Genomic DNA, 21,379 nt, shown 5'->3' on the forward strand with positions numbered 1-21,379 from the left:
TCTGTGAAGCGGTTTGTGTTTTTGGTTGTTTTAGGTGGGTGGTGAAGGAGTGGGAGGGGAAAGAACAATAGTATCAAAGTATTACTCATGAATTTTCATGACCTGTAAACATCTCGCCTCTGATTGCCGAGAACGAACGTCGTCTATTTGACAAAAGTTCATACTCATTATTATGTTTTACGTCACCCCAAGTCCATTTCACATAGGATTTCACCTTTAAAATCCAGATTAGTTTTTTTTTTATATACTTTTTTTTTAAGTGTTTAAGATTTTTCTAAAGCACTGTACATTAAAAATAGATTAGAATGCACCTTCTGAACTGAACAAGACCCTCTGAAAAGTGGGTTTTATTAAACACTGCAGAATTCATTTAACACTGAGGTTTTATTCAGTCTACTTCTGAAGAAACCATCTGTAGCTGCAGGAAAAATAAAGATGATGAGACTGAACTGAGGTGAACTCGTCCCCAAAAGTGGAAATCTGAGCTACAGTTATGAATTAGAGATGTTCTCTAGTGCTATTTCGTAATTTTCTTGCATAAGAGAGTAACCCTCTTCTTCGAACAACTCTATTGAAGCTTATTTGTGGGGATGATGGCACTTTGGAAGAAATTCAGTTTTATACAGAGGCTACACGGTCAAGAAGACCTCAGTTCTGTTCATAAGACGGTCAATTCAAACTTTCCGAGCTGAAGAAGCTCGTCATTTTGTATTAATATTACCTGGATTTTCAGAAAGAAAAAAAACGCAGGCTGGAGATAAAATCTGCTCACAGGATAAATTTATTCATTTTAATCGTGCAGAATATGATTAAATATTTACACAGTTGACATGATAGGAATATTAGGTTGTTCCACAGTCTAATCCTTCTCTCCTGACAATACACACACACATATATTAGAAGTAGATCATGAGTCAACATATCATGCGAGTCAGTGTTGTGTTACAAAACACACTGATTATGCATAACAATATGACCAACTCCTTGTTTTTAAACCTATTACCTTTTTTTTTTTTTAGCTCCACTGAGCATATTGGAACACTGTGTAGTTCTATAATTACAGACTGTAGTACTGTATCTGTTTCTCTGTATACCGTATTTTCAAATTAGATTATAAGATGCACGTCTATCAATAAACGTCTATTTTCTGGTCTATTTTCATACGGCTGACCGCTAACGGTTAGCGGCTAATGCCACCTGACAGAGCTAGGAACCCTGAGTGATTTGGATCAGACACAGCAGTGCTGCTGGAGATTTTAAACACTATTTCCCCTCACAACAGTGAATATATAATAAATAAAGTGTAATTATAGAACTATAAAGGTGGCCTTATACCTTATATGCTCAGTGGAGCTAAGTATAAAAAATAGTATTTAAAAAATGATAATTGATGTAGAAAAAAGGAAGTGGTCACAATGTTATGCTTTATTATTGTAGACAAATGGCTGATCTGTTAATGTTTTTCGAAATTTCAAACAGTCACACAAAAATAAACCCAAACGCACAAAACTGCCCCAGAATATGTGCCTTCATATGCAGATACCCATCTTTACCTTTAAACAACTAGGCCCATGTTTTGCAGAACTGTGTCTTTGCTCAAAAAAATGTTTTTTTTTTAAAAAAGAGATAAAAATAATTTGCCAATGCTTCACTGGCCAGCATTAAATATCTTCTTTCTGCCCTCCATCCCAGACATAGCTTCCACGTTCTTCCTCCAGTCTGTCACCTCCTCTTTCTGCAGGGGAAAAGAGACAAACAGAGAGAACCACTTTCAGTGAAACTAAGAGACTGACATCAGTAGAGCAGTAAATATGAAACTATAGCCTGAGTGTACAATTACCTCTAATGGCAGTGTGCATATGGCTCTAGATACTGTAAATACTGTAGATCCCACACCAACTCTCAAGTGTTTCCAGTTTAAAATGTTCTACTATGAAGCTGAGCAAGCTAAAATAAAATAGGAGTAACAAGGCTGTTTTTAAAATGTAAAGTCATCTGAAAAAAAAACTCCAGTAAAGCTTAGATAACCAAAACTACGTTTTTAGTATATTTACAATTGTAGTTTAAAATGTTATCCACAAGTTATTTTAGGAAACACAAAATAGTTGGTTTATTGTTATCACTCCAATGAACTCATATAAGTACCTTTTAAGATATTTTTAATCTTAAAGACAGTAGACAGTATGTTGTTATAGCTAAACATAGGTAAAAATAAGTACGAAACAGCAAACACATTAGCCACAATGTTCGTTTTAAATGGGTGTATTTTGTGCGCTATTTAAAAAAAAAAAGATTTTTCTTTAAGATAATCTGAAAATCACCATAATGGGATTTTTTAAACTTGCCTATCTCCTTAAAAAGGTTCTATAAGGCACCATCCATTGAAAGAGTCTTCAGGGAAAGCACTTAAGTTTCTTTTTTTTTTTTTCGCATCACTTCTAAGAATAATTCTTGGCAGGATTTTATTTATTTATTACTTTAAGATTCATACATTCCCCAAAAAAAAAACTCTATTCTGCAGCAGCAGCAGCTCTGAACAGCCTGACTGAAGGTTTGATATGAGACTATAGAAGGGCGCTGAAACTTCAGTTGGAGAGAGATAAAGCGGTGCTTTGCTGGCATTAACGTCACCTTTTCTTCTTCCTTTTTCACTGTCTTCAGGTTGGCTTTGAAGTCAGCCTTCATGAGCTTGTTGTCCGTCAGCGCTCCCAACATGTCGTCTGCTGACTTCTTCACTCTCTTCAGCTTGGGTCTCTTCATTTTACCCTTCAGCTCGTAGATTTTCTGGTGCAGTGACTGGATCTGATGCATGAAAAAAATCAGCTTTAGACCATATGTTACCATATGTGTGAAACAAATCTAACAATAATGATCCAATCATGGACTGCAGCAGTCGAGCGCAATCTGGCAAAACTTCCTTTCCCTAAGAATCTACGAAACAGAAACAGTATCTGTCTTATCTGTAACATTTTCATAAAATTACCAAAAAATACTTTTTAGGAACTGCAGTAGAGAAAGTTCAGAGAACACATTTATATAGCATTTCTTTAGCACTCTTTAGCACATTTCTATGGGATCTGGCAAAAGTCATGGGAAAACTGTCCTGTTAATGTACTATAGATATTGAATACTGTAAGTGTAAAATCAACATTGTGAGTGTGAGGAAAAAAGCAACATTGAGTGTGAAATCAACCATAGATCTTAAATCAATTTGAGTGTTTCTTTGAAACCAATATTGGGGAAGTAAAGTCAAACACTGTGACTGTTCAATTGTTATTTCTACAAAGCCTTGAAGCCCTATCTATGAGCCTACATAATTACGCTGATGGGCGTGAAGGTCTAAAAGTGAGGTGGGTTCAGGTAAATATCTGGTATATTGCTATCTTGGCAATGCACTGCCACACACAGAAAACAACCTAAACAAAAGTCAACCTCCAGAGGTTCATTGCTATCTTGACCATGCAGGTGCGCAGTGTGCACTCAACGTGCTTTTCCTGCAAATGACCTACTTGTGTACCTTCACCGCGTGAACAAGCAGAAGCGCTGCACCATTAAAATACCAATCTGCCAAAGTCAGAGCGCACTGGGCTCTTAAAGAGAATGTTAGTCAAGGTTTATTTCACATTATGCCCAACCTAAATCAAGATGCATGGTCTGTGGCTCACGGCGTACCTATAAATCGCTAAAAAAAAAGGCCTCTTTGTCTTAATTTGCACTCAATGTGTCCAAACTCTTACTGATTAATTTCTCATCACATAGCTAAAAGTAAGAAGTGGGGGGTGAAGGGTTGCAAAGACTTGTCACGGACACATGAACAATTCATAAGAAGGTTTTTTTTTTTTTTTACATTTATTTTACTTTTATTTGATTGCAGACAGTATGAACCCAATATATTTAATGTTTTGTCCATTCAACTTTATTTTATATAAATATTTATATATATATTTTTTCTAATATACATCCATTACTGCATTTCAGACAAGCAACACATTCCAAAAAAGTTGGGCTGAAGAAATAGGTGTATATTAGTATGAAGTACGAAATGAAGTTGACCCAATGAAACATAAAAAATCGTACTGTCAGCAGTCAACTAAAATAAAATATAAGACACACTGTGCTTTTTAAAAATTTAAATTTTTCATGCTGTCCCAATTTCTTATTTGGCATTGTAAAACAACACATAGTAAAGCAAACAGACATAGACCTAAAGACTTCCAAAATCTAATAACTGAAGAGACTGAAAAAAAAAAGGAATTAATATCAAACATGTAAATATAGAACAACTGCAACAATACCTCTGAATCGTTTCTGCCCACTTTGAGTAAAAGGTCATATCTCGCTTCATCCACTATATCAATCTTGTGATGTAAATCCTTGCAAAGTTCCTGCAAAGAGAATTTTAGCACATTTCTGTCATTGAGATGCAAAACTATGTAAAAATGCATATTAAGGCATTCAATAAAGCTTCTACCTCCAAATTCTAGAAGACATTTTAATAACAGAAACTCAGACACAGTGTACAGTACTATAAGCAATAGCTTGCCTAAGCAATTCTAAGCCCAGGAGCTTTTAAAAATGAAGAGCACTACTGTTTTGGGGCTGTGGTAAAAGGTTGCTAATTGAAATGCTAATCTGCAGTACCTGCAGCTCCTGTACTGAGAGGCCAGAGAGTTTGAGAGGAGGCGCTCTCTCGTTCAGAACGTTCTCTCGCTCTATTCTCTTCTGATCTTGCTCTTTATCCAGTAAACTCTCTGCCTTCCTCAGAAGTTTCGTCTGTGAAAGACAAGATGAAACACTCGTATCACATTTACAACAGGGCATGATTAGCATACTGAGCTAACATTTAGTCAGCTACTTGATGCTAACCAGCTGAAAAAAACTGCATTAGCTCACATTAGCTTAGCTTTTGACCTGCGTATGTTTTTGTATGTTCTGAGCTCAGCTTCATAAAGGTTAGCTAACCAGCTTTACCAGTTTAAAAATGACCTTAGACAAAGTCTAATGGTCTTTTTGTCTTCTAGCCTAATACAAAGTCTAATAACATCTAACAGGCTCTATGAATTCTAGGCAAATGTGTTTTCTATCGCTGCTAAAGAGGAATAGTAGGTATATTCAAATGCTAAGCTCAGATTTTGTCTGAGATAGTGTGTATGTTCTGATTGGATAAGGAAGTTATTATTGTTATTATTTTTTAATTAAAGTAAAGATAAAGTATCACTGATGTTTGATGGTAATACTGTTTATGTATTAGGCACAATATAGTGTATTTATTTAACAGCAGCAGTTTTGGACGAAAAACACAATTAAAAAATGCAGATTTTTTGGCTTCTTTGGATTATGTTGGCTACACTTCAAATGAATTACAACAACATCTATTAGGAATTTTATTAATCTGAAATTCAGCTTATTAATTGGAAACAGTAGCCATAATGTATAAATATACTGTATGTACAGCTCTGGAAAATATTTAGAGACCACTTCAGTTTCTAAATCAGTTTCACTGATTTTGCTATTTATAGGTTTATGTTTCAGTAAAATGAACATTGTTGTTTTATTCTTTAAACTACAGACAACATTTCTCCCAAATTCCAAATTAAAATATTGTCAATTAGGGCATTTATTTGCAAAAAATGAAAGGCTGAAATAACAAAAAAGATGCAGAGCTTTCAGACCTCAAATAATGCAAAAAAACAAGTTAATATTCATAAAGTTTTAAGAAGTTCAGAAATCAATATTTGATGGAATAACCCTGGTAATTAATCACAGTTTTCATGCATCTTGGCATGTTATCCTCCACCAGTCTTACACACTGCTTTTGGATAATTGTATGCCACTTCTGCTCAGCTCCATGTGTGTGCCCAGCTGGCTTACCAGCATATGGTATGTTCTTGCCCAGACCAGGATGTAATGTTGGTAAGATAAGATTTAACAACGTTATTCAATTAAATAAATGAATACAAATCCTGTGCATTCTGTGCATATTATAGTGAAATTACACATAACACGTTTGTTTTTGGTTCATTTTAATTCAAATACTAAACTTGTATTAATTTTTCTACCTAAATATTGTGATTGATTTTGGAAATGGTCATTAAACATCAGTTAGTCAGTATCGGTTGACCACTATCTTTGAGCACTGTAACCATCTAATAATACCTGCCATGGCTCAGTGTTCTAGAAGTCCTGACAAAACCTATGACGTATATTTAAAAGTTTAATCATGATTCATTACAGTAACAATAGTCTATCGCTTTGCTCACCACCTACCTGAAGGAACAGAGAGTGCAGAGAAAAGTCATTCACAGCACATCAATTACACCGTTATGTAGTACTCATATAATTTTAGATAATACAAGAGCTGTGAAACTTATAAAGGACCAAGATAGGCCTACTAATCAAGTCTGTGTATATGAAAATAGTGGAGGGATAATGGATATAGGTGGTGATTCATCTGCTGAAGATATTGACTCCGTGTTTTTTTTTACCCACCTTCAGCATCAGCCGGCGCGTGGCTGAGTAATTGGACGTGGGCTTGGATCTTGATTTTTTAGACTTTCTCTGTAAGAAAAGAGTCGAGTCATTCTCGGTCTGATCTGCAGTTGCGTTAGCATGCAAACAGCGCCTAATCTGCAGACGCCATGGAGCATGCATTAACTGCCTGAGCTGATTACTGCCGGAATTTCCAGCATGGGGACTCTAGTCTCTCAATACGGGACTAAACTGAGCACAGCATACCTACAGTGGAGCTTACTTTACCTCATGCCGCTCCGTTCAATCACACAAAATTCTCAAAGATACGACCATTTAGCCCTGGATTAGGAAGAGCAATTCAATTCAGCTCACTGCGTTCTCCTGATATTCATGCTAATTGCTCACTGTCAAGTAGGAGAGCTCGCTAAATGTCAGCCAAATTCCAATCAATGGGTTTTGCTTGCAAACAATTTGCAGGATCATTACAAAGGAGATTTTATTTATTTTTTTTTTGTTGAAAAAGCGAAGTATTATATTTCTATATTTTAGCACTTATATTATATTAGTATAAATCCTTATAAAACCTCTGACTAATGCTCTTACTTTATAGAAGATGTATTTCAATGTATAGTCATGTGAAAAGGTTGTACACTGTGTGTGTGTTTCTTATATTTAAACATATTGATGTTTGATCGTCATTTATATGATAATACTAAGAGATAGAGGTAATAACACTTAAAAATAATGAATATACCAGAATGCTTTTATGTATTGTATGTCTAACCCCTTTGCCTGATATTACCTCAATTATTTGTTAGCCATTTTAGTTCTATAACCATCCTCCAGTCTCTTACACTGGCTGGAAGAAGGTTTTCCCACTCCTCCATGCAGTATTCTTTCAACTGTGTGATGTTTGAGTGTTTTTCTGCATGCATCTCAATACAACTTTCTTTGGTTTGCACCACACGTCTTCTGTTTTGTGTCCAGATAACTCAACTTTCCATGCATCTATCCAATGGACATCATTTCAGAATTTTAGGTATGTTAAAGAATTTTAGAATTGCCATGATGTTTTTGCACCAAAATTAGGCTACATCCAATAGAATAGTATCTGGAAAATTATAAAATCACTTCCATCCACACAGAGATGAAAATGTTTTAAATTATAGATTTTTCAAAGTAGGAACCTCTTGCTTAGATGACAGATTTGCACATCTTGGTTGGATTTTCTCAGCCAGCTTTATGAGGTAGAGTCACCTGGAATTCAGGCTTTTAGTTAACAGCTGTGCTGACATTGTCAAGAGTTAATTACTTGAATTTCTTGCCTCTTAATGTGTTTTAGAGAATCGGTTGCAAAGTTGTGAAGAGGTAGAGTTACAGGTATACAGTGAATATCCCTATTTGAGTAATGTTCTAATATATAACATGACAAAAACTACTTAACTAAGTAAAAAAATAAATGACTTCAAGAAATGTAGGTCAGTAAATCGAAACGAATGAGAATTTTGAAAGTATCCATTAATTGCAAAAAAAAACTTTACGATAAAACTGGCTCTCATCAGGAACAGGAAAGGAGGACCAGGAGTTACCTCTATTGCACAGGATAAGTTAATCAGAGTTACCAGCCCTTGAAACTGCAAGCTAACAGCACCCCAGACAAGAGCCACCTGTAAATTCTTCTTAGAGTATTTTGGTTTGATTAACAGCTTTATTTTAAGTTTACTACATGATTCCTTATCTTTTCCATCATAGTTTGGAATAAAAAAAATAATAAAAACATGAATGAGAAGATGCGTCAAAATTTTTCACTGGTTCAGTGAATGTACTGTATGTTTAAATATGATACCAATATACAATAGTGTCTATAAATGTCTACTAATGTATGCTTTATGATATATTGGCAACTTGTATTAAAGAAACTGTCAAAAATGGGATTTTTGTATGATTGGCTTCAAAAAAACAAAAGATGTTCTTACCGGTCTGTCGAAGGACAACGTCATCCATAGAGGAACATGGCAACAAACACAAATAACAAACATATTACTGAACCATTCATCATCACACGTCGTGAATCAGTCACGCTAAATGAATGTGATGTTGATAGAGTCGTTATGCCAGGTGAAATGACCCTTACCCCTCAGACATGGTCACCTTGCGCTACGTGCCCTGAAAGAAAGCCAGAGTATTCATGGTCAGATTTCAGCATGCGCTGGGCAGCACATTCATATCGTGCAACCTCACAATGCCCGTCAGATGCTGGCCCTCTCTGCCACGGGATTATCTGAAGTCGCCATGGAAAGAGAGATCACGCTGACGAAAGCAGCACAATGCATAAAACAAAGCTCTGGACCGAGAGGGATCAAAAGATAACACGCTAATGCTGGAACTGTGCACGTGAGGCAGGTGGGGCCTGACGGACCCCGGGGAGAAAAGGCATGTATCACTTTTAGACCAGCCGCAGACATTTAAAAATAAGAGCAGTTCTCAGTTTGGGCGAACAGTTCTGGGAAGGAAACGTCGTTTAATTGGCGTATACATTCACCACCCACCACTCGATACATTCTTTTATACTAGCTGTGGAGAGAGATCAGACAGGAGGCATCTGTTAGGTGTAATATTTATAGGTTGAAGTTCCAGTAATATACTACTCTATAGCTAAACTAAAGAAGAAGAAAAACATTGACAAGTGCACAAATCCAGTTATAATTACTTAATGTCTTAATGAGTGTCTGAATCACTAACAACACATGAATATATTTTTTAAAAAGTAGCTTTTGTTCTACACTTTAGCCTCCCATATACAATAATGCAGAATTAAACATTAGACTGAAAACTAAGGTTCCATAGTAAAGATTTTAGGAACTTTTTTTTTTTTTTTTTTTAACTTCTAATTTTCTTGTTGTAAAAATATATAATTAAAATTCAGAATGTGTTGGTGATTCAGAGAAAACCTGTAATGTTATATGCCAAAGATATATAACACTTTAGATTTTTTTTCTTCAAATCTGAAGTTTAAATATTTGGCACAAAGTAAAGAATCTTTTCTATACAGCTGAGAAATGCAGGTGACCTTTGTAGCATTTTTTAAAGGACATAACTTGTGTATCCTTACTGGTCCCCGGTCACCCATAGACAAACGTTGCAGATAAAAGGGCAAAAGACTGCTCAAAATTTGTGCCGCAAAAGTTTTGGGTTGTGACCTTTCTCACCACAAACCCTTGTTAGATTGTTCCAAATGTGTAACCAATAGGTTATTAAGAAGGAGTCTTTATATGACTTAATTTTGTTTTCTCTCTCTTTTATTCAGATTTTACAAGTTATATAGCAGTTTGGGTCAAATGCGTCAGAAGCAGGCCGGGGTGTTGTTTAATTAATTAGATGCAATTTCTAATTTAAATTGATTTCTAGTGTATTTGTTCCCCACAGGATGTTAAACACCTATTTTTACCTGCAAAAGACACTTAATTCAATGACTATTTTAGAGTCAGACTCAGCTCCCTTGTCAGCAGCTCTAGAACTGTGCCCATTTCAACACACAAGCAGTTATACATTATACCATAACCCTGCTGAGTTATCTGGCAAAAGAATACGCACCATTTTGGCTAGCTTAAAAAATAATTTTATTACAGAGTTTTATTACAATGAGAGCACATGCTAGAATCTGCTTGGTTTGTTCTCTCTCTCTCTCCTCCTTGCACCCTCTTTCTCTTTGGCACTCTCTCTCTCTCTCTCTCTCTCTCTTGCTCCCCCTCCCTCTCTCTCTTTTGTTTCCCCACTGTTCCTACCTGCATTTCTAGATGTTCATACTTTTTTTGCTACTGTGCTTTCCATGTTTCCATGTTGTTTTTTCTCTGAGCATGCATTGAAAACCATTTTCTTTAATGCATGAAAATAAAAATAAAAAAACCTAAACAAAAGAAACAGAATAGGAGATTATGTTGAAACAGGCTTGTGGATGGTAAAGCCGGTAGAAGTATTAATAACACTATACAAATCAGCAGCATAAATTTTGATTGAATGAATGAGGTATTTGTGCGTCACTACGCATTCAGTTTTCGAGTGATACTCAGCCTTCTCATTCTGCCTTTTGTTCCTCACATTCGGCCTCCTGTGGTGTGACCACAAGTAGGTATGAACCAGCCTTTAGTCACCATTCATTTAATAATAATTACACAGCCTAAATTTCTGTGCTGTACAATTTTCTAATTGGATTGAGTGGAATTTTTTTAAAATTCCCAAACATGTTTTTTTTTCTATTGTACAGATCTTCCCACATCTGTGTCTCATGAACTACCCAGCGAGAAGATCTTGCCTCAACCAAAAGTGGTTCTTCTTGTGGCACCACTCCAGAGGACCCCTTTCATTTCTGCGACTGTAGATGAACAATGGCATCTCTTCAGTCTGCATCACCCCACAGGCAGCTGGAATCCAAAGAAATGATCCATTACAGTGAAGAGGTCACAGTTTGGGCACTGTGGCCCCAGACGGCAAGAACTGACCCCTTCTTCTCCTCGGAGCAGAGGGGATCGCCGCCTCACAGCAGGGGTTAATGGGGTCTTTGGCTGAAATGTGGTGATGAAATACGAAAGGACAGAGAGAAAAAGAATTCAAGAGGAAAAAGTCTCAGTGCATCCCAGCGATCCCAGCGCGGGGTCAGTCGTGCAGTGGGGAGATAGTGAGATAGGCCAGTGTCGTGTCAGATTGGGTTATGTGAAAAGAACAGCATCCACCATGTGACTGAATGGGCTGCTGGAGTGTTTGTAGTGAAAGGCTGGTAAAGTGGAGTCACCCGGGAATTAGTTTATTTGCCATTTAGTAAAGAACCTATTTGTTTTCTTCTTCTGAAATCAAGGGTACTAAAAAATTATCCTTATTTTGTTGGCGTAACTGTGTCTACTGTCTAGGATAGGAAGTTTTTTTACTTGATTTTGGAACATTGCTGTCAGTATTTGAGTGCATTCAGCATTAAATGTGACAGTCAGTTTAGGATGTGAGATGATCACCACTTATCTCATCAAAATAAATGTAACTATGGAAACGCTCTAAATCTAGGATTAGGTTTCTACCTTCATTTGTCACTGTCATGCAACAACCTTGTATCTTGAAAGGGTAACTAACTCCCCAATTTTTGTTGACTCCATCCTCAGCTCAGATTTGAAAAAAAAAAATAAATAAATAAATTGGAGGGGCAGTTTGGGAGGGGCACTGGGTGATGTATGGGTTATGGGCAGTGCAGAAAGGAGAGCTGATTGGCTGAGCTGCAGCAGCAGCAGTGTGCCTCCGATAACGGTGAAACGCAGATTGGTTGGACATCACCAGAGGTTGGTATTATTGATTCACTGATTTGCATATTGTGCGTGTCTGTGTACAAAAGTACATGGAAACATCATGCTCACAATTGAAGCGTTCATACCGATCGAATCCTGTTCGTGTAGCTTGCCATCGGCTACCGGAGCCTTGAGAGAGCACAATTGGCCTTGCTCTCTCTGGGTGGGTAGATGGCGCTCTCTTCCCACATCACTCCAAAGGGTGATTTCGATCAGCACAAGGCGTCTGTGCGCTGATGTATTGAAACGAAGTCACTGTGTTTCCTCCTAACGTGCTGTGATGCTGCTCGGCAATGCTGCATCAGCAACAGTTTTAAAAAAAAGATGCGGTGGCTGACCTCACATGTCCCAGAGGAGGCATGTGCTACTGTAGCTACTGTGTTGGGGCATCACTAGTGATGGGGGGAGTTGGGTAATTGGCCGTGTAAATTGGGGAGAAAATGGGGAAAGTTTTTGAAAAAAAAAAAGGAAATACAAGGTTTTTGCAGAACAGAGACACATTTCCATTGGCCCTTTCATCTTAAAATACGGAACAATGTTAAGAACATCTATCAAATATAAGCGATTTCAAAAATGTCCATGCATTTTTTGTGTGGCAACTTATATACAGCACCAGTCAAAAGTTTGGACACACCTTCACATTCATTGTTTTTTGTTATTTCTTTATTTCATTTATTCTCTACATTGTAGATTAATATTAAACACATCAAAACAATTAAGGGACAGTCATGGAATGATGTAGTAAACAGTAAGAAAATGTTTGTCCTCCACAATCCTCTGATCTAAACCTGATCAACTGAGATGGTGATTTGGGATGAAAAAAACAGCAGCTACTGTTCAGCACCTCCAGGAACTCCTTCAAGACTTTAAGAGAAAACTATTCCAGGTTAATCTACCTCATGAAGACACTGAGATTAAAATATCAAGAGTGTGCAGATCTATCCTCAAACATTAATGTGATACTTAGAAGAATCTGAAACACTTTTAGTTTACAAAATAATTCTGCATCCTGTGTAGGTTTAATATAGTCTTCAATATTAAATTCACAATGTAAATATCATAAAAAAAGAAAAAACACAAGGAATGAAAAGTGTGTCCAAACTTTTGACTGATAACTATATGTGTGTATGTGTTTCTCTGTCTGTCTGTCTGTTTGGCTCAAAATCAAATATGCATGTCCACACAAACACACACACATTTATCCACACACACTCACCTGTCCTTCGTGCCTTTCCAACACACATTCCGCATATTCATCATCTCTCACTATAGGACTCTCTCTCTTTTCCTCTCTCTCTCTCTCTCTTTTTCTTTCTGTCTGTCTCCCTTGCCAGGAAACTCTAGTGAGTGAAAGCCAAGTGCTGCCCTACTTTACGACAGAGTTCAACAACACCAATAAAACACCCAATACCTTTTATTGCAAGAAATCCACTTTGTAAATAAGCACGATACAGAATGCACTTAGCATTAAACAATGTGGGATTCCAATACTCTTAAGACGGACTGAGAGACGGGATAATAAACCTACAACACCTCCTATATTTATTTTATTTAGATTGTGTCGTTTAATTACAAAACTTGCCAGCTTAAATATACTTCAGAATTTCTTTAAATACATTTTTGTTACAGTTGTTACCATTCGACTAACTTTGGATAACAATGGTGAGGAGATGTTTATGACTTGGAGCTGTGCGCTGTGAAGAGAATTTCATTCCCATCATGCCATAGCAAGCAAAATCTCCCCTTAAAAATACCTCCATTACAGCTTACAAGACCTTTCGACCTGAACGCTTTAATCACGGAATGAATAAAGTCATTCTAAAGCTGAAGGAGATAAGAAAAATCCTCTTTTTTTTACTAAGATGTCGAAGTAGAAAATGCAGAAAATGTTCTATGCTCTCCAGACCCTCTTCACACTCTGCATTTCTGGACTGTTGGCTGGGATTAAAAAAGAAAAGGCATTGATAGAGAGTTCTTACCTGTATGGAGAAGTGTTGGTTAGAGAGTGGTCAGATGAGCGATGGTGGAGGAGAAATCAGTGTAGTGGATTTCTGATGGCTGATTTATGGCCTCTCCTCCCACATGTGAACGGCGCCCCCAAAATAGCTCCTCTGTTACGCCTCCTGCTGTGCAGCCCACCTTTCTGACCTACACCACTGTCCTAGACCTGCTGCAAACACACAAACACAAGCCACACGACGAGGACGGCCAAAGTTTTTCCCCTCACATGTATCTGAACTATCACACACACGAGCGGTGGATGATATTCAAGGCTGGGCACACAGATTTACAAACCTCCATCATGTATCATCTCGCTATTATTAAGCCTTATGACAGGGACAGTGAATCCTCTAGTAGCATCTGCGTCTGTGTTAGAGTTTAGAAGCACACAGGGGCAAATTTACAACACTTTAATACTGTATGCAAAAATGAAACCTATGAAAATAGTTATTGTGTCCCACTGAAGTCCCACTATTATGTCCCACTGAAGCTAAGGAACTCTGCATTGCTCTAAATGCGGTTGGGATTTCTGTCAGTGTGTCGCTTGTCTGTTGACATGTCATCACCCGTCACAACAATTACCACCCACTGCTCTGTCCACTGTGAGTGATAATGCCGTCTATGACCTAAATTTCGGTACACACTTGACACTGTGATGCAAAGGAATGTTAAACCCCCTGAGGGTTGCCTCGCGGTCACCGGCTGCAGAGCGGAGCAGAGCTGACGGTCTGTTATTGGTCCCGCCCATAACCAGCCGTTTTTCAAAAACCACACCTTTTTTGAATAGAGATAAATAACATTTTAAAAAACGAATTCTGTGTGGATATAAAAATGTAACAATGTAAGCAGAGGTTACACTAGCTGTTGCATTTAAATAAAGGAGGTAGAATTACAGAATATTAGAAAAAAACGTGATTGAAAGTTGTCTGTTTTGCCATTAAAACCTATGGGGATGGGTGGGGTTACACAGCTTTATGAAACCGAACAGCAGGGGGCGCCCGACCTGTGGTGGCTTCACTTTTGAGAGACGATGCTCTGTCCAGCTATACACAGTCTATGGTTCTGCCAATGTGCAGCCTCACTCACAAGATTACAACTCACAACATATACAGGTATGGACATTCGTAAGCCATCCACTGAGGTATCACTTTATAATTAATCAAAAACAACATATTGATGTCCCATGACTTAAACTTAAACAGCATTTATTTTAAAGCATAAAAAAGCCATGTCTGCAGTAATTAAGCTTTTTACTTGTCTACTTCCTATTGTCTATAATTTTATAATTAATGTTATAGTCTATAATATGTGTTGTTCTACTCTTTCTACTTATTGTTCTAATAGTTTGTGTGTTAGTGGAGGATCAGTAAAGTAAGAATTTTATTGTATAGTGTATCTGCCTGTTCACTGTACACATGGCAATAAATATCTTGAATCTTGAAGACCTAATGATAATCATGTGGTATCAGGTGCATCGGAAATACGATTTTCCCACCAGGAGGCAACACATAACAACCTTTAAATTCAGTAACTGAATTCCTGCCGATTTATGATGTAAATGCTAAAAAAAAAAAAAAAGATGTACAATTATTACTGGTGGATTTGAATGTCCGCCATTTACCTCCCAGATGTTTTTTTTTTTTTTTTTAAGGTTGGCAAGTTGATATTAAATATCAATATTATAATATACGTTTATCTGTCTAAAACACAAAATCACTTTTTAGAGTGTATAGAGTGTATACAGTTGCTAAAATTAACTATATAGTGTACAGGAAAATAATTCTTATGCAACAAAATGCTGTGTTATATAAATATCTTAAACATGTATGTTTTATAGCATTCACAATTATTATGTATCTGAATCTGAACACATAGTAAACATTTTCATGCACTCATCTGTCACGTCTGGTGTTGTAGGCGCTCCCTGTCCCTCCACACTTAGCTCCAACGGAGGTCCTCAGTCTAACAACTACAACACCCAGAATGCACCACACACTGACATCACTCACTCTGCCGATCACGTGACACCTCACCTGGCCCGGGCAGGAAGTCCTGAGTACTGATGATTACCTATAGTATTTAAGGACAGCTCACACACACACTCACGCACCGTATTGCCTGGTTTCGCCCACATTACTTCTACATTATTTCTGTGATTGGTTTCTCGTGTATGACCTTGCTTTTGTTCTCTCGACTCTGATTTTTGCCTTGCCTACTCTGTGGATTTTCATGTATTACCTGGACTGTTTATCGTTTCCGTTTGGATCACCTCTTCTTATACTGCCTGCCCCGTGTATGACCATTGGACTGCCTCACTATCCGGTAATGGTCTTTACCTCCAGTATCTGTTTACCAGTGTTGTTTACCATCTGCTACTGTTTTGTATACCCTGTGGGTTTTTAATAAAATCCTTAACTGGTTCCGCGAGTGTCTGTATTCTGTACCCCACCATGACATCCTCATTGTTATTGAAATGAAGAGTATTACATTCATGTAATAAATAAACTGTATCATATAAAATCAAATTAAATTAATAATTGTGTAACCTGCTAAACCACTTCTAAATCCACCTCAATCTGAAAAATAAAAGGCTCCTAAAATAAAAAAAGTTCTCAATAATACCATAGCCTTATATTCAGCTCCACGGTCAGTCACTTCAACGCCAACAAAGCAACACAGTCCTTGCGGTTAGGTGCTCGAGACATATACGCACCCAATTATTTAATACAGTATTTTTGCACAGTGTGACATTGTGGTTCAGTATCACTCAGGGCCTGCTTTTGAAAAGATAGCCCTGAATTCAGCAGAGCAGGGCTTTAATTATGAGTGAATATCACAAGCACTGCTCTTAGCTACATTTTTTTCTTTATAAACCAATATTCTATTTTTACTAATAATTTATTTATTTTTTGCGTTGGTTAACCATAAAGAAAATGCACAATGAAATGGTGTTCCGGGATCACTGAAACTTGAAAACAGTGGCTGTCTGATATGAAGCGATAGCATCCATCACTTTTCTATCCCAACCTTTACGATGCACAACCTTTTTTATGATCACTCGTAAATAAGCCCCTGTAGCGAGCTAGCTAGGCTTTTAGCAATCCCAACAGAACGCAAGGAGAACAATTCTAATTGCATAATGATGATGGATCATAAACAATGATTTTGAAGCTGTTTGACTCAATAAAAAAACTGCCTAATTTTAACAGCCATCCATAAATTAGCCCCTATAATGAAACAGCACAGCATTTAGGAGCCACTACAAAGCTGAGACAGAACATTTCATATGTTTTATATATTTTTTCCGACTAATGATTGATGTTTAAGGATTAGATCATCAGCTACCATCACCTCCATTTTCAGTGGATTTGTGAATGAGATACCTGGACTGCTTCAGAGTGCTTCAGGAACTTTATCGTCTTATTGACGAATCAAGGTTCTGATCCGATCCGATAGCAGTGGTCAGGTTTGAGTATGGAGGCCCTGTGATGTTCGCTGTACCTGCTTCAGTCCAACTGCTGATGTGGTGATCTGGGGAGCCATTGCATACAAAAGTCGGCTACCTCTAGTAGTGATAAGAGGGACACTTACCGTATTAGGTAAGGCGCACTATCAATAAATGTCTGTTTTCTGGTCTATTTTCATACACAGGGCACACTGGCACAATATTTTTAAAGTGAAACGAGCACTGGATGTTAATGTGCACAGATTTATCTCCTGAAAACTCTTCATTTCATTGAGTAAAGTGTTTCTGTTTGTCTACGGCAGGCTTAGATTTCCAGATTTCGAACTAGGCTAGCCAGACAGAGCTACATTGAGGAACCCTGAGTGTTCCGGTAACCCAGTATGATATTAGCTAGTGATTCATCCCATGTAGCTTCTTTTAACATGGTAAATGGGAAGGTTACAGTCAGATATACTCACCTCTGAACGGAAAAGGAGCTAACTAGTGCTTAGCCCGGTTAGCGGGTAATGCTAAAGCTGCTCCAGCAGTGCTAGCCAGGGTTAGCAGCTAGCTTCAGTCCAATATACGCACCTCTGAACGGCAAAAGAGCTAACTGGTGATTAACGCAATTAGCCGGGAATGCTAATGCTGCTCCAGCAGTACTAGTCAGGGTTAGGAGCATGCTACAGTGTGATAATGAAAAAAGTAAAATAAAATAAGAAGCTTTTCTGGCAAGCTTAAGTTCCTGCCCTGTGTCTCTGTCACGCTCTGTGTGACTTTAGTTTCCGCAGATTCTCGTTTTCCCGCCCGTTCTTGGCCTCCCTATCTCTTAATAAGGGGAACGGCTTTTTTTTTCCCGGTCGTGTCCCAATTTACTAGCCGGGGCATTGCTAGTGTATTGGACCGTGACAATGACGACACAGTTTCGATCCCCTGTGAGGAGCGGTGTGTTTATTTATTTGTTTTTTTCTTTCTTCTTCGGTTTACCTGCTTTGAGATCATCTGTTCTGCAATTGGGTTCAACAACCCTCTGGGCTGGAGAGCTACTAGTCTGTAGATCTCCATCCCATTACACTTCATTTTCCAAAACAGAATTTCTTTTTTTGTGACCCGCCAAGTGACCCACGACCAAACTTTATTGCCGACCCCTGATCTACAGTATTAACTGTCCTCAGTATTACAAATTCAGCCTGTTTCACAAGCCAGTACCCAGTGTTCTCTCCATTCTATTGAATCAGTTTAACTGTACTGAGTACTGGTGTGCCGCTAAGTTTACAACAGCCGTACCCTATATTATGTTCTTTCTACACCGCATTAGCCACTGTATTACTATGGTGAATGACACAATCAGAGCACTGCCATTGTGCGGCCTGGAATTCAAAGCTCTGTGACTCTGCTGCTCAAACGCTGGACCAAAATGAATGCTGCAGCTGTCAGCAACTCCAGTGATGTAGAGTAATTGAAGCCACCCCAGGATGCATTCTCACCAAGTCCAGCGGGCGTCCGGGTGAAAGTGGAAACCTCTGTGCGTGCCCTGTATCACATGCCTCGTTCTGGAGGTCATTCTCTATTAATGGCGGAGCAAGCTGTCATACCCTCAGTTTTATTAGAGTAAACTCTCGCTGAGCACTGCAGGTAGACCATACGGACGATGCGTTTCAGGAGGGGACAGGAAGGTTGACTCCCTGGTGCTCGAGGACATTCTGAGATGCTGAAGGTCATTAATTAAACCAGTGACTTTCATTATCGGTTTTTTGTACCCTTCCAGATAGGTGGGCTGTGCTGAACAACAACAGTTACTGTGGTAAAAGTCACTGTAGCACATAGACTGCTTTGCTTTATGCTTGTTTTTTAAATGTATAAAACAGCAAACAAATACAATATACAGTAATACACAGAGGTGTCAAGTAATGAACTTAAGTAGAAATTTGCTAGAGTTATTATTTTCCAGCTGACTTTTTACTTCTCCTCCTTACATTTTTATAAATAGCCTCACTACTCCTATTTAATTTCAGTTTGTTTATATTCCAGTTTCTTATTATTTAAAAAAAAAAATCCCTATCCAGATAAATCTCTTCACGATTTCAATATGATCCATCACACCTGCACACATCAAGTCACACTCCAGCATGAACATTGCAGACATACACTTACAGCCACTGCTCATTAATGCAAATGTCGAATCAGCCAATCACACGGCAGCAACCTTATGCATTTAATAATGTAGACATGGCCAAGACAATCTGCTGCAGTTCAAACCGAGCATCAGAATGGGGAAGAAAGAAATGTAGAAATTTAAGTGATTTTGAACACGGCATGGTTGTTGGTGCCAGACGCACAACCATCTCCTGATGCTACTTCCAGCAGGATAATGTGCCATGTCATAAAGTGTGTGTTCTTGAACACCACAATGAGTTCACTGTACTGGAATGGCCTCCACAGTCACCAGATCTCAATCCAATAGAGCAGCTTTGGGATGTGGTGGAACGGAAAGTTCGCATCATGGATGTGCAGCCGACAAATCTGCAGCAACTGCGTGATGCTGTCAAGTCAATCTGGACCAGACTCTCTAAGGAATGTTTCCAGCACCTTGTTGAATCTGTGCCACGAAAGATTAAGGCACTTCTGAAGGCAAAAGTGGTCCAAACTAGTACTAGCAAGGTGTACCAGTGTAACAGTGAGCCTAGTGAATCCAACATTTTTCAACATTAACATTTTATTACACATTCTAGTCACTACGCCTTTAGAAAAATGTAAAAGATATAGACGCTGTGTGCTCTGGATTAAAGACAAAAATGACCATCCAGACTGTTATCAGCAAGAAGGCCAAAAGCTAGAGTCTGTCATCGTACGGTGGTGTGTTTAGATTTTTTTTTTATAAAGAATGAGGCAAAACAACACCTGAGATTTATCACTTAGTATAAACATCATGCTAAAACTCCAACGTTTCAAAGTGGAAATGCTTTAACGTTCCAACTTTTTTCATAATTTCTTTCAGGCCTGAAATGCAGGATTGGGGGTGTATTAATAAATTTAATGAATTGACCACATATAACATTATCTATCTTGGCTTCACACGGTCTGTCATGAAATCAAAATAAAAAAGACATATTGTTACAACTTTTTTTTTTAATTGTGATTACAAACAACCTCTGTTCTGATTGGCTGCCCTGTGTTCAAAAGCACTTTAGGCTCAAACACTTTTTATAACAATAACAATGTGAATAGGTGGAGCAAAACTGTTATTGACAGAATAAGATAAATACCAATAATACTGTATGTAAAATAATGTGTGTATATTAATACAAAACTCAGCTGAAACTTGGTTCCAAAAGTGTCTCAGCCAATCAGATTTTAGGAGCATTGCTCTCTGTAATAGCACCAAAGTGACTAAATCTAGTAGCAGAGTCATGCTCCAGAGTCTCTTAGCACAACAACACCGAAATGATTTTATGCGCTTTCACAGCATGATGGCCGTAACGGTCCTGCTGTTTTAAGCAGTTTAGGGAACGCCACTAATAGTGTGCCAGGGCCGCGTGTGGATAATTAAACACAAGCAAACTACTGAATACAGAAACTTCCAGTTTAAATGTATTGGAATTTTCATTGTTTTTCTCCAGCACACTATTCCGCATAATGGACGTTAAAACAAAACAAAACAAAAAAAAAAACACTAATCAACTGCTAATAATAGCCAGTGCTAATTTGCAGACCTAATGATGTACATTAACACACCCAGACACAGCCACACATACCCATGACTGGAGTTGTTTGGCTCTAATTCTAATTACGCTGGATTTGCATAACGATTTCCCATTAAACGGGTCCCAGGCGTGCCCATCCTGATAGTGGGAATTGGTCTCCTATGCCCACCTCATTAGTGATGGGCATGACGTCACAGTCTGTGAGGTATAACATAGCCATGGGCACCACAGCCACACACACTGAGTGAGTGAGGAGTCTGTGAGAATGACAGAGTGCCCATGAGTAATGTAGTCTTTAATCACTGGTGAGGGTGGTGGGATGGATTAGAAGTTGTGGCCGGCCGCAGGCTGAATATTTCTGTTAGCTTGAAGTTGAGACACTGTATAGAAATCTCCTTAAATTTAAAAGAGAACATAATAAAATGCATAAT

General features: G+C 38.1%; 1 protein-coding gene and 1 long non-coding RNA gene across 2 annotated transcripts; both read right to left on the reverse strand.

Moving 5' to 3' along the window:
* Window positions 1-1,153: 1,153 nt before the first annotated feature.
* On the reverse strand, window positions 1,154-6,666 carry tnni4a (troponin I4a). The gene is made up of 5 exons (XM_022671256.2): window positions 6,490-6,666; window positions 4,642-4,773; window positions 4,296-4,385; window positions 2,632-2,802; window positions 1,154-1,735 (listed from the first exon to the last, which is right to left on the reverse strand). The coding sequence occupies exons 1-5, from the start codon at window positions 6,649-6,651 to the stop codon at window positions 1,649-1,651; spliced, it is 642 nt and encodes a 213-aa protein (XP_022526977.2). The 5' UTR covers window positions 6,652-6,666; the 3' UTR covers window positions 1,154-1,648.
* Window positions 6,667-8,605: 1,939 nt separating this feature from the next.
* Window positions 8,606-14,048, reverse strand: LOC125793196 (uncharacterized). Its single transcript, XR_007432784.1, has 2 exons — window positions 13,778-14,048; window positions 8,606-8,637 (listed from the first exon to the last, which is right to left on the reverse strand). It is a non-coding gene; the product is annotated as an uncharacterized LOC125793196 (long non-coding RNA).
* Window positions 14,049-21,379: the final 7,331 nt, after the last annotated feature.

This window comes from Astyanax mexicanus, chromosome 2 (assembly GCF_023375975.1).
Source record: "Astyanax mexicanus isolate ESR-SI-001 chromosome 2, AstMex3_surface, whole genome shotgun sequence".
Taxonomy (NCBI): domain Eukaryota; kingdom Metazoa; phylum Chordata; class Actinopteri; order Characiformes; family Acestrorhamphidae; genus Astyanax; species Astyanax mexicanus.